The sequence below is a fragment of the Nuphar pumila genome, chromosome 1 (assembly GCF_984573655.1).
Source record: "Nuphar pumila chromosome 1, dmNupPumi1.hap1.1, whole genome shotgun sequence".
NCBI lineage: Eukaryota > Viridiplantae > Streptophyta > Magnoliopsida > Nymphaeales > Nymphaeaceae > Nuphar > Nuphar pumila.
The window spans coordinates 38,045,812-38,059,389 of record NC_143249.1 but is presented as its reverse complement, the minus strand read 5'-3'; the positions used below and the strand labels follow the sequence as shown (position 1 = coordinate 38,059,389).

General features: G+C 39.1%; 1 protein-coding gene across 1 annotated transcript; it reads right to left on the bottom strand.

Moving 5' to 3' along the window:
• Nucleotides 1-443: 443 nt before the first annotated feature.
• Nucleotides 444-12,895, bottom strand: LOC149848729 (putative calcium-binding protein CML50). The gene is made up of 5 exons (XM_089997166.1): nt 12,326-12,895; nt 4,231-4,277; nt 1,783-1,943; nt 1,673-1,691; nt 444-790 (listed from the first exon to the last, which is right to left on the bottom strand). Exons 1-5 carry the CDS (start codon nt 12,657-12,659, stop codon nt 686-688), a joined length of 666 nt encoding a protein of 221 aa, XP_089853292.1. The 5' UTR covers nt 12,660-12,895; the 3' UTR covers nt 444-685.
• Between the last annotated feature and the right edge of the window lie 683 nt (nt 12,896-13,578).

Genomic DNA, 13,578 nt, shown 5'->3' with positions numbered 1-13,578 from the left:
AAATATATTTTTTAATACCTAATGAGCTTATTACACAAGTTGAGCCAAGTACTTATTGTTCATATTCAGCTTGCCGAGCCTATTTTATGAGTTTGAACAAGCTCTTTACAAGATGAACATGAGCCGAGCCACGAGGGGCTCGGCTTATTTCCCAGCCCTATACTCAAGCATCATTATGCATATAAAGCCTTCAAACGGCTGCTTTTGCATAAAAAATTAATTTCACAAGGACTAGTTTGGAAGATATAGCGTCCACCTTCGCTGTAAGGCTTTAAAAGTGGCTAAATTTGCATCAATATTGAATTTCACAAGGGTAACAATGCCGCACGTCCACATTTGTGCATGTCTGTGTGCGTGCACGGGTGTGGGTGTGTGTGTGTGTGTGTGCGCGCGTGCAAGAGAGAGAGAGAGAGAGAGAGAGCTCACGGAGATGCACACACAGATGCATAATGTTGAGAATGTACTGGATAGCACACAAAGAGGAGGTACAAAAGAGCATACCATGTTCACTCAGAATGCATTTACAAAACTGTTACTATACAGGATGTATCTACATTTCACCTCTTTTGTCAACACAGAACACAGACAACGACTCCGTTACATAACCAACCTCCCCAATAGTTGTGAACAAAAATAAAAATTCATTAGACAAAGAAACCAACCGGGGAGAGTTCCAGTGATGGTTCTAGCTCGCAATGAATGGAATGATCATCAACATGAAGGCTTCATATGATACAGTAGCAGAACCTGTATAGCGTGGATCTTTCTCCTTGAACTTCTCAGTCAATCCCTGTGAAGAAAAAAAATGATATAAACATGAACACGAACTGAGATAACTAGCTGCTGCCATCGAGTAACACTACCTTGATTAACAAAGATTGAAGATTTCCAAACCATAGAATCATGATATGAACTTTGAAAGAGAGTTTAAAGGCAACCGATTGCTGAGACCAGATGGTTATTTCAAAATCCTGATTGGCATGGTTTTGAGGACATATTCAACTGAGTTGAACACAAAAGAAAATCAAGCCTATGAGTGACATGGTATGCCTCCCCCCTACAAACCAACCCTCGTTTAATGCAATCCAATACCTAATACAGATATTGATCAAAATGTTGTCCAAAATCAAGAAGTTGACTTGGTGAAGTTGCTGTTGCCTAGAAAAAAATATAAATATCAAAGCAATTCTCAGTTGGGGGAACCTAAATATATGGCTGACAGCTGTAGTACCTGACCATTTTTTCACAGTATGGTTTAAACATATCATAGTTGATGACATAACCCGAAAAAGAAAAGGTTCTCGTAACAGAACAAACATTCTCTTCTTGCAACTAGGCCCAATGTGGACCTGATATCACTTCTATCAAGAGGCTGATCAAACAGTTGGCTCTGCACTATGAATAACGTCCACAGGATTTTTTGGTAGTGTTCTGATTAAAACCTTGGTTCCAATTATGCATGGTAAAGTCTTAACAAGCCAGAGATGGAAATATCAGTGGGATTGTAGTCAATGAAGTGGCTGCATGGTGGAGGTAGTCCCACATACCAATTTCACATTACACTCCCATAGGTAAACCCCATCTTGGTTATAGCAGACATTACACCTGAAATCCCCTACTTATTCAAAATTTTGGTGAACAACCACAGTTGAGATAAAAAGTTGTCGCTTACCTTTACAATCAACCCACACCTGCAAACCAGACAAACAACAGAATGAAATATTAGTCATCAATCATTACAAGATTCAAAAGTTATGGAAAGAGCTAGTGATATTGACTTACTCAACAAAAGTGTCAAAATTAAGCCCATTGTTTTCATACTTGGACATCAAGACTTCAAGAACCGTAGGTGGAACTGCATAGCCCAGACTGAGTAGAGCGTCTCGCAATTCCCCTAAATCAATCTGCCCACTCCTGTCCCTATCAAATCTTTCAAAGATAGCCTGAAAATCATAAGAATAGAGCAGTAGATTAGATTATCTGGAACGAGAACTCTTCCCAGTTGCATACTCACATATCACTTATGAAAAATAAAATTCTGCATCTGAATGTTTAGTGTATCATGGAAAAATTAAAATTAGTAATCTTTGATAACATATTAGAATTTGCTAAGGTCTCAGTGTTAGTAAGTGTAACCATGACTAATTTTAGAAGCCTTTAATGAGAGTAAGAAAAAAGGGAAATCGTTACTGTTACCTAGATGTTACTTATCCAAGCATCATTCTCAAACCCCTGGCAAAGGAATAAGAGAAAATTCCTGTGACCGATTTAAAAAATAGCAAATCTTAATCTTTCAACATGGATGACAAAAGCCCTAAATTTCGTGGAAATGGGTTAGTGATTCTAATGGATCTGGAACAAATGATTGGGATGTGGGAGGATATGCATGTTGTCAAGATGGCCCCTTAGTGGTTGGATTGATGAAAATTTCAATGACAAAAAAGAGAAAATAATCCATTGTGATGAGCTGATAGATTATTAGTTCAATTCTAATCAACTAAGAAATTAGTTTGCACATCATTCACCAGCTTAAGCAATATTTACCACATAATTCATGCAATGATCGTCTTCCATAACAAACAGCTACTTTCAGTGGTTTAAAGAATTCATCAAATTGGATTCTCATTTCCAAATTAAATAAGACATGTCTCTTGAGTTCCTCATCTAATTGGTCAACTAAACTTTTGACATACAATTTTTGCCAACCGTGCAAGCTTTACAACCCATTCTCCCAGTAGTAAAACTATATAACATCAAGATGCTTTTTTCACATGATTCCAGTCCATCTTTCTATATTTCATCAATGGTAATACTCTTTAGAAGGACAGCAGAAACTACAAAGTACGATTTCCCACGACATATCTTCCAACATATCCACTCAAACCACATTACCAAATGGTAGCATTTTTCTAAAGATTTCAAAAATCTACAAATACAATTTTCAAGGTCTTTCCCGACCTGTACGGTTTCCCAGGACATATCTTCCAACATATCCACTCAAACCACATTACCAAATGGTAGCATTTTTTCTAAAGATTTCAAAAATCTACAAACACAATTTTCAAGGTCTTTCCCGACCTGCAGTTATTAATGAACATTTCTTTAATACTAGCCAAAGCCTAGTGATCCCAACAAGGGCCACAGTGAACCCTGTTTTCATGAAACATTAGGGGGTGTTTGATTCGCAGACAGGGGAGGACAAGGACAGTGTATCCTGTCCATAGACAATCTGGGGAGAAGCGAACAGGCCGGAATGCACAAGAATATTATTATTATTATTATTATTATTATTATTATTATTATTATTATTATTATTATTATTATTATTATTATTATTATTATTATTATTGCCAGGTGTCCACATTATCCTGTCCTCCCTGTTCTAGGGTGAGGGCCGGAACACTTTGGGACAGCAAAAAACTATCCACTGGACATATTGTCCTGCCTGTCCATGCGTAAAGTGTTTGCATGGGTGCACAGATGCACATGGGCCCCACACAGCGGGCATCCTGCAGACAGGGCAGGACAGCGATTTAAACACCCCCCAAGGGAACAACTATATAATAAGCGGATTTCTAACATCAGTCCAGAAATCTGAATGGCAACTGGATATTACTGGCATAGTGGGGTCAGGTCCTGAAACCGTCAAATAAGAGTAAGGATATATAGATTTTGGTCCTTTTCTCGATAGAGGACTAGGCCAAACCCATGCAAGTGATAGCACCCACAATGTGCTGGATAAGAAAGACCAAAATAAGCACAGATTTCCTATGGAAAAGGGCATCTTAAGATGGATTTGATCTGTTTAGCATGATTACTGAGCACCAAGCATTATCCAATACATGAACAACCTTCTAAGAAGCTATTTGATGTAACTAAACCATCAAGTACTATTTTCCTCACGCACAAGCCTGTTCAAACATTTTGGAATAGAAGAGCTCCTATTCTGTGACAATTAGAGGAACGATGTTCTTTGCTTGGCCTCTGTGCACTCTCCATCCAAGGGATGAAGCGTGCAGATTTACCCATAGTTCACAATTTGAATACACCACCCAAATAAAAAATCACAGTATACTTCATGTGATAGGTGGACTGATCGCCATCTATTACTTGGATGAAGAGTCCATGTATGCATGACTCCTATGAATAGAAAGAAACATTCTAACCAAGAAATAATTATAATCAGAATAAAGATAAAAATAACAGAAGCTCAAAATAAAAGCCACTTACTCGCCATTGTCCCAGACAAGTCCAAAGCGCCACAAACTCATTGGGTCCTATACACAATAACGAACCACAGATGAAATTAGCTCCACTTTAACAGCAATTGAACATGATCTAAGAGTTTCAGACCATAAGTAGAAATGTCATAACTCATAACTCATACATTTGAATGAAGAGACCACGAAAAATTAAGAAAAAAAAGAATGAAAACAATAAGAAAAAATATAACAAAAACCACAATATTCCATTAAATGATATAGAAAAGATTAAGTATGATGTGTAAATCAGAAATACAACCAAGAAAATGCCAAAAAAGGGATCGAATGTGACAAGCTAGACTGGTTAAAGCCTAAATGTTAGAAAATCGTGTGGGCCTACATACGTTGAATCACACATTATAAGACTGTCATAGGTTCTGGCCCGGTTTATGTGATCTAATCCGGTTGGGCCCTGTGATATTTCATATGGTATGGTACACTACGTGAAGAGACCTCTTCTGTCTATAATTCTATAATAGGCTGAATTGAAGAGAGACTCCTAATCACATTAGTTTATAGTCCCTAAACCTTATATAATGACCCTCTCTTCAAACTCCCTATAATCATAAAAAGAATTTGGTCGCTCTCTCATTAGGTTTAGAGAAAGGAAAAGGGACACGTATATAGGTTTTAAAAGATCATACCCGTCAACAATCTACCGGAACGCTTATGGATTCAGGTACGCTTCCGCATCAAGTTTTGTTTTTGTTTTCGTTTCAACAATTTAGCGAGAAGTAGAAATCGGTCCTCTTTAGTCTTTGGTGGATTTCTAAATACAACAATTGGTATCAGAGTTATTGTTCCCGTTGAATCGTTGAAACATATGACTTTGTATGTTTTGTTTTTTTCCCTATTTTTTTTTTGCGACAATCCATTGGAAACATCGGATTGTCGTCGTGCGACATAGGGTTTTCCCCTTTCAGCTTGCCAGACGGGAGGGCCGTTGAGCTTTTCCTCTCCCTATGGATCGGACGGAAGGGCCATCTGGCTAAAACGGCCATATCCCGAACTTGTTCGGTTCGTAGTCGAATGATTGTGTGACCCGGGTGTGCTTAGGGCTGATTCAACCTTGAGCCATTTCGTTTTACCCGAGACATTACCATGCCATTAGTCGATTCATCCGGTCAGACCGGTTCAACCCTTTTCTGTAGGCTGGTTCGGCCTTCCAGCGGGCTGGTTCGGCCCTTTTATAGATTGAATCAGGCCGATTCGACGCCATCCTTAGTCGGCTCAGCCGGACCTGGTCGTTTTAGCCCATGTGCACAGGACTGGTTTGGTCCTGCACTTGCTGGGTTGTGCCCTCACCTACAACCTGAGCCGACTCGGTGCCCGGTCAGGGACCGAGTCGGCCAAAGCTGCCCCATTTAGATTTGAGGGGGCTGAACCGAGTCAGACCTGATCTTATATTTTGGGCCAGCACCTGGCCTTATGCGATTGTTGGGACTGACCCAATCCAGGTCAGACCACTTATGGGACCTACAAGTGGGTTCGGCCAGGCCTGATTGGCAGGATTCATGCATATACTTGGCAATAAAAAATTTTGAATTAAGGGCTTTACTGTTCAAGGTTTTTTTTGGCGTGCATTATGGGTCGCTTTCGTGGGCCGGTTTACGGTTACTTTTCGGCTCATGTACATTATTGAGTTTGCCTTATTGTTCATATGCATGTATTGACATATTTGAACGTTGGTATTGTTTTTTTATTCTTGGTCCAATATTCTAAATTGAATTAGTTGAATCAATACGTTGTCAAAGTATTGCGAAGATTAGTTCGTTTTGAAATATTGTGATGTTTTATGCGAATAGTGATTGTCCCAAAGGAAGATTATTATTTGGCTTAACCTAAATATATAGTTTCAGTAATAAATATGGGACAATTATTCGGTTTTTTATGTGAATAATGAGTCAGTCCAAAGAAAGGCTCAGTGTTTGACAACACTAAGGATGGCAGTGGACCGGGAGAAAGCGACGCCCCACCCCGCCTTGCCCCGTTTGGACTGGGGATGAAGGGTATGAAACTGGGATGGAGGCGGGAACGAAGGTTAAAACCCATCCCCGTTCGGGGATGGACGTACCCTTTTCCCCGCCCCGCCACGATCCCCGCCTCATCCCAGCCCCGCCCCATCCCTGCCACTTTTTCCCCGCCTCATCCCCGCCCCGCCTCGCTTCATCCCTGTTTGAACCGGGGATGGAGGACATGAAACGGGGATGAAGGCGGGGTGGAGGTTAAAATTCATCCCCGCCGGGGATGGAGGTTCTAATCTTGAGGCAGAGCGGGGGTGGAGACCTTGTCCCCCACCCCGCCCCACTGCCATCCCTAGACAGGACTAATTATCCATGTTTTGATTACTGTATAGAATATGTCATTTACAAGTTGACACTTTTTTCCAAAGACTAAGTGTCAATGTTGTGCTGGATATCTTGTTATGGGGTTCACCACTGTTTAAATATGTTATTTTATGTTATTGCATGTAAAAAATGTATGTTAATCATGAGCTTGTTTGTTCTTTATTCAGTTAATACCTCTGTTTTTACGATATCTGTAAATATTAATTTTATCCTTGTTTTGAGTGGTTTCAATTTTAAGAACTGGAAAGATAATGTCATGATTGTTCTTAGACGTATGGATTTGGACCTTGCACTACGAGAAGATCAACCACCTACTCTTACGGATAAGAGTTCTGCTATGGATAAAAAAACTCCGAGCGGTGAGATTGATATAATCGCATGAGTCTCATGATCATGAAACGCGCAATTCCTGAATCCTTCAGGAGCACTATATCCGAAGAGGTGAATGCCAAACGTTTTCTTGAAGAAATTGAAAAGCGTTTTGCAAAAAACAAAAAGGCGAAGACAAATACTCTTCTTTCGAGTCTTGTCTCAATGAAGTATAAGGAGAAAGGAAACGTTAGGGAGTACATTATGGAGATGTCTCATCCTGCTTAAAAACTCAAGGCACTAAAGTTAGAGTTGTCGGAGGACTAATTCGTGCACTTGGTTTTGATATCCCTTCCTGCACAATACAGTCAGTTTAAGGTTAGTTACAACTGCAAGAAGGAAAAATAGACTCTTAATGAGCTTATTTCACATTTTGTGCAAGAAGAGGATAGGATGAAGCAAGAGAAGACAGAAAGTGCTCATTTGATAGTAACCTCTAAGGACAGGTTTAAGAAAAAAAATGACTAAGGAAGCTGCAATTAACCCTCAATCGCATAAGGATCCAAAGTCTAGTTGTTTCTTTTGCAAATGAGAGGGTCACATGAAGAAAGACTGTACCAAGTATCATGCCTGGCGTGAGAAGAAAGATACATTTTTTACTTTGGTTTGTTCTAAAATTAATATGCCCGAACACACTTGGTGGATGGATTTTGGTGCTATCACTCATATAAATGTGTCTATGCAGGGTTGCCTAAGTTGTTGGCTGTCAATTGATATTTAAAGATTCATCTATGTGGGTGATGGCAAAACAATTGAAGTTGAGGCAATAGAGACATCTAGGTTACTATTAAAGACTAAAAATTATTTAGATTTGAAAGAAGTATATATTGTGTCATCTTTTAGGCAGAATTTGGTTTCTATTTTCATTTTAGATAAATATGGTTATTCTTGTTTATTTGAAAATAATGAATTTAAATTATTTCTTGATTCAAAACTTATTAAGACTGGTTCTTTATCAATGGTTGATAACCTTTATTTGCTTAATATGGTTGTCTCATATAATGAAACCTTGGCTTTAAGTTTTCGTGGTACAAAACGAAAATTAAAAAATGAGAATTCCGCATTATTATGGCATAAGCGCGTAGATCATATTTCTAAACAAAGGATTTAAAGGCTTGTGTCAAGTGAGATTTTTTATTCTCTTGATTTCACTGACCTTTAGGTTTGTGTTGAGTGTATAAAAAGGAAAAAGAACAAACAAAAAGAAATTAGGTGTAGAAAGGAGAACAAATGTCTTAGAACTAATTCATATAGATATTTGTGAACTCTTCTCTACGGCTTGGAATGGTCAACAATATTTTATTACGTTCACAGACGACTATTCTCGTTATGGGTACCTATATTTAATTCATGAAAAGTCTCAATCCTTGAATGTGTTCAAATCGTTTAAGGTTGAAGTTGAAAACCAACTTGGCAAAAGAATTAAGGCCGTCAGATCTGACCGTGGTGGTAAGTACTATGGTAGATATGATAGATCAGGTGAACAACGTCCAGGGCCCTTTGCTAAATTCCTAGAGGAATGTAAGATCGTCCCTCAGTATACCATGTCAGGCACTCCTAGCATAAATGATATAACTGAGAGATGAAATAGGACTCTTAAAGATATGGTAAGGAGTATGATTTCTCATACTTCTTTACCAGAGTTCCTTTGGGGAAAAACATTAAATATTGTAGCCTATGTTTTGAACATGATACCCTCTAAAGCAATAACCAAGACCCCATATGAATTGTGGACAGGCAAAAAGCCTAGTATGAAACACTTTCATATTTGGGGATGTCCAGCTGAGGCTAGGCCCTACAGGCCATATGAAAATAAACTGTATTCCAGAATGGTTAGCTGCTATTTTGTTGGGTATTCTAAAAGATCCAAGGGCTATACGTTTTATGACCCTTTGAATAAGTCATTTTTCGAAACGAAAAACACTTATTTCTTTGAAAGTGTTGAGTTTGGGGGGAGTGATAAAGTAAAAGATATTGCTTTTGAAGAAAAGTCTCTTTCTCTTCCTACAGTTGTGGATCATAATGATCGGATTTTCATTCCTGACATTGTTCCCACAAATTTGGATCAAGATTCAAGACAATACTTTAGATCTCCTTATCTAAAATCAAGCTTTTACTCCTTACGAACCAGTGTCATTAAGGAAATCCACTAGAGAGAGAAAAAAGACAATTTAAGATTATTATATTGTCTTTCTACAAGAACATGAGGGTGATATTGGCCTAAAGGAAGATGATTCAATCAACTTCTATCAAACCACACAAAGTTCTAACTCTCAAAAGTAGATTGAAGCAATGCATGAGGAGATTAAATCCACGAGGGACAATGACGTGTGGGATCTTATCCCATTACCTGAAGGTGTGAAATCCATTGGTTGTAAATGGATATTTAAAATAAAAAAGGATTCAAATGGTAACGTGGAAAGATATAAGACATGTCTTGTTGCAAAAGGGTTTACTCAAAGGGAAGGCATTGACTACACAGACTTTCTCTTTGGTTTCTACGAAAGACTCTTTTAGGATTATGATGGCACTTGTTGCTCATTATGACTTAGAGTTGCATCAGATGGATGTTAAGACTGCATTCCTTAATAAGGACATCGAAGAGAAAATATATATGGTTCAACCAGAATATTTTATCTCAGGCGATGCCAAGAAAATAGTTTGCAAACTAAAAAAATCCATCTATGAACTTAAGCAAGCTTTCCGTCAGTGGTATCATAAATTTCATCAAGTTAACATCTCGTTTGGTTTTGAGATTAATGTGGTTGATGAATGCATATACCATAAGTTTAGTGAGAGTAAATTTATTTTCTTGATTTTATATATGGATGACATATAGCTTGTCAGTAATGATATAAGCATACTTCACGAAACCAAGAGATTTCTGACTAAGAAATTTGAAATTAAAGATCTTAGAGGAGCCTCTTTTGTATTAGAGATCTAAATACATCAAGATCATTCTCGGGGTGTTCTTGGATTATCACAAAAGAGCTATATCGAAAGGATTCTAGAAAGATATGGCATGAAAGATTGTAAACCAGAAGATACTCCTGTTGCTAAAGGAGACAAGTTTAGTCTCGCTCAGTGCCCCTAAACACCAGTCTGAAATTAAGGTTATGGAGCATATTCCCTATGCATCAGCTGTGGGGAGTCTTATGCATGCTCAGGTATGTATGCGTCTGAATTTAGCGTACATTGTTGGGATGTTAGGCAGATATCTTAGTAACCCAAGTATGGATTATTGGAAAACAGCTAAACGGGTTATACAATATTTGCAGAGAACAAAATGTTACATACTCACATATTAGAAGTCAGATCAGTTGGAGATCATTAGGTATTCTGATTCTGACTTTGTGGGATGCTAAGACAGTCGCAGACTCACGTTAGGCTATGTTTTTCTATTGGCCAAGGGAGCTATTTCTTGGAGGAGTGTCAAGCAGACACTCATTGCTTCTTCCACTATGGCAGCATAATTCATAGCTTGTTATGAGGCATCCAACCATTGGATATGGCTAAGTAATTTTGTCATAGGGCTGCGGATTTTGGATAATGTGGAAAGACCGCTAAAGTTATTTTCTGACAATAATTCAATAGTGCTATATTCCAATAACAACAGAAGTTTCTCGAAGTCAAAGCATATTGACATTAAGTTACTTATTGTTAAATAAACAGTGTAGAATGGTCAAATATCGAAAAAACGTATTGGTACAAACTCCATGATTGTGGATCCGCTTACTAAAGGTTTGCCGCCCAAGGTCTTTCACTAGCATACTGCTCGCATGGGTGTCTTATCATTTTATGATATGTTGGTTTAGTGAAAGTTTATATCTGGACGTTCTATGATATAATAAAGTTCCTTTTGCCACTTTGGTATAAAGTTAAAGTTTCGGTTTTATTTTGTACTCATTATGTTGTGATCTCACTAAAGTTTTCAGGAAGGACCAGTTGGAAATAAGCATATTTGATCACACTGCATGTAATTTCCATGATTCACGTCCATACTTGATCCATGTCATTTGGTTATGTTGATATACGTGATCATTGATAGGTCCAATTACGTTATTTGTAATGAAGATCGTTTTGATTCTATGTTGACATGATGGATAAACCGGATTGGTAGAGATATCAATTGATAAGAGAGTATTTTTTAGCTCATAAGGTTAGAATGTGTGATTATAAGGTTATGTATGTGGCCCAAGTGAGAGATTGTTACAAAATCGAGTAGGCCTACATACGTTGAACCACACATTGTAAGATTGTCTTAGGTTCAAGCCCGGTTTATGTAATCTAATCTGGTTGAGCCCTATGATATCTCATATGGTACGGTACACTATGTGAAGAGACATCTTCTGTCTACAATTCTGTAATGAGCTGAATTGGAGACAGACTCTTAATCACATTAGGTTATGGTCCACAAACCTTATATGACTCCCTCTTCAAACTTCCCATAATCAGAAAGAGAATTCAGCCCCTCTCTCATTAGGTTTAGAGAAAGAAAAATGGCCATGTATATAAGTTCTAAGTTCGGAAAGATCATATTCATCAACGATATGCCAGAGCGCTTATGGATTCAAGTACGCTTCCACATCAAGCTTTGTTTCCATTTTTTTTCAACGATTTAGCGAGAACATGTAAATCGGTCCTCTTTAGCCTTCGGTGGATTTCTAAATCCAACACTAAAAGGTTGCACTATTCTAAACCCAGGGGTCCGGGCTCAAACCCCACCGGGCTATGGGTCTCAACTCTCAAACCAAAAAAATAAATAGAAATTATTGAGGAGGATAACTATGGACTTTCTTAGGATTTCGCACAATGATCAGAATCCTCACCTACAACATTCATCATCTTGCCAAAAATCTCTCTTAAAAACCTAAGCCAGTAAAAGCTCTCTTTTCCTTTACTTTTTCTTCTTGAACAAAATAAAAAAGGTCAGATTTCCCATGACTAGACTTTCCCAAGAACATGTTATGGAATTTCCCCTACCTTAAGTCCTTTAACAATCACAACCATCACCATCTCATCCCCAGAATCTAATAGATCTCTTTAGAAACATAAATAGCAAAACCATTCTCTATCCTTCCTGGTCGGTTGTAGATCCAACCATATCTTTCAGTCAACAACCAAACCAAACAGCACCTTTCTTAATCAAACATTCTAACAAAAACTAGAAAAAATAACGTCAAGGAAATACCAACATAAAAGACAAGCACCATCCATCCATATAAAACTACCAATCAACAAACAGCATCCAAATGAGGAAAAGGGGAAGAGAAAAAGAAGCCAGACAAAGCAGGGTGTATCTGATGATGCATGATAAGAAACCAACAAGGCTTCATTCATCCTCACCAATTCTGGCAGAATCGCCGGTGGTGTTGAAGAGGAACATGAGGAGGCGTATGGTTCGGATGCTGAAAGGGTGGTAGCCGGAGGAGAGCGCTGCCTGCAGCTCCCTCTCGTCGATGAAGCCGCTGAAATCCTTGTCCACCATCTGGAAGCACCTCACTATCTCCGGGGACGTCCCCGGAGGAAAATACCCACCACCATAGCCCACAGGAGGTGCAGATGGGTAAGCTTGCCCATAGGAATAAACCCGACCATACCCATCATGAACGGCCGGTGGCGCCTGCCAGGCCCCAGATGAGCCGTAGCTTTGAGATGGGTATCCGCCATAATTGGTCATCGGAGAGAGGGTGAGGAGCAAGGAAGGAAGTTCGATGGGTTCTTGAAGAAAACAGAAGAATGGGACCTAGAATTCCAGAGAAGGCCCTCTATAGGATTGGGAAGGAAGAAGCAAGGAAGAAGGGAGAAACGAAAGAACGAAGAGGCTTGATGAGGCCGGTTGGCGTGTTGTAAAACGTAAAGCTTCGTAAGTGGATTTGCTTTTGACCATGTAGCCGCAATTTGACATCAGCACACGGAATTGCAGAGTCTACACTTGATCTTAATAGAAAGGCCCAGGTGACGGGATTTTTAACAGGTCTCATTCATATCGAGATAATTATATCATTTCTGTGTAAAGTGTCCTCCAATGCGATAAGTATCACGGGCAATAGTCAAATTCGAGCCTTGGGCCAATTAATGTGTTTATGCTAAAAAAAATTCTTGGATTACTTCGTTGTTAATCTTCATTAAAAAAATTGTTATTAATTGGTACACGCCCTGCGTGACCTGTCAATGTCATGAAATAGGTAACATCAAATGGAATTTTAAAAGTTACTGTGGTTCAAATCTTTAAGTAATGCTTTCTATTTGTGTTTGATTTGAAGTCGTGCTTGGGAGTTGGCAGCTGGGATTAGGGGTGGCCATGGATCCGGGTGCCCGACGTGCTTTCGGGTACCCGGCCCAATCATGTCAGGCCCGGTTTAATTAGATAATCGGGTTGAGCCCTTGTATAGCTCAACAAGTCCGAATTGTTAACTGGGTTGGGCTTAAAAGACCCGATCATGACCCGAACCTGATAATGACCAATTCGGGCCAGGCTCTGGCCAAGACATCGGTTGGGCCTGTTAGGCCCTTATTGGGCCAGCATGCCCCGGCTTGATGACCACCCCTAGCTGGGATGCCCACCAAGCTTTGCAAGAGCTGGAGCTGGAGCGAGA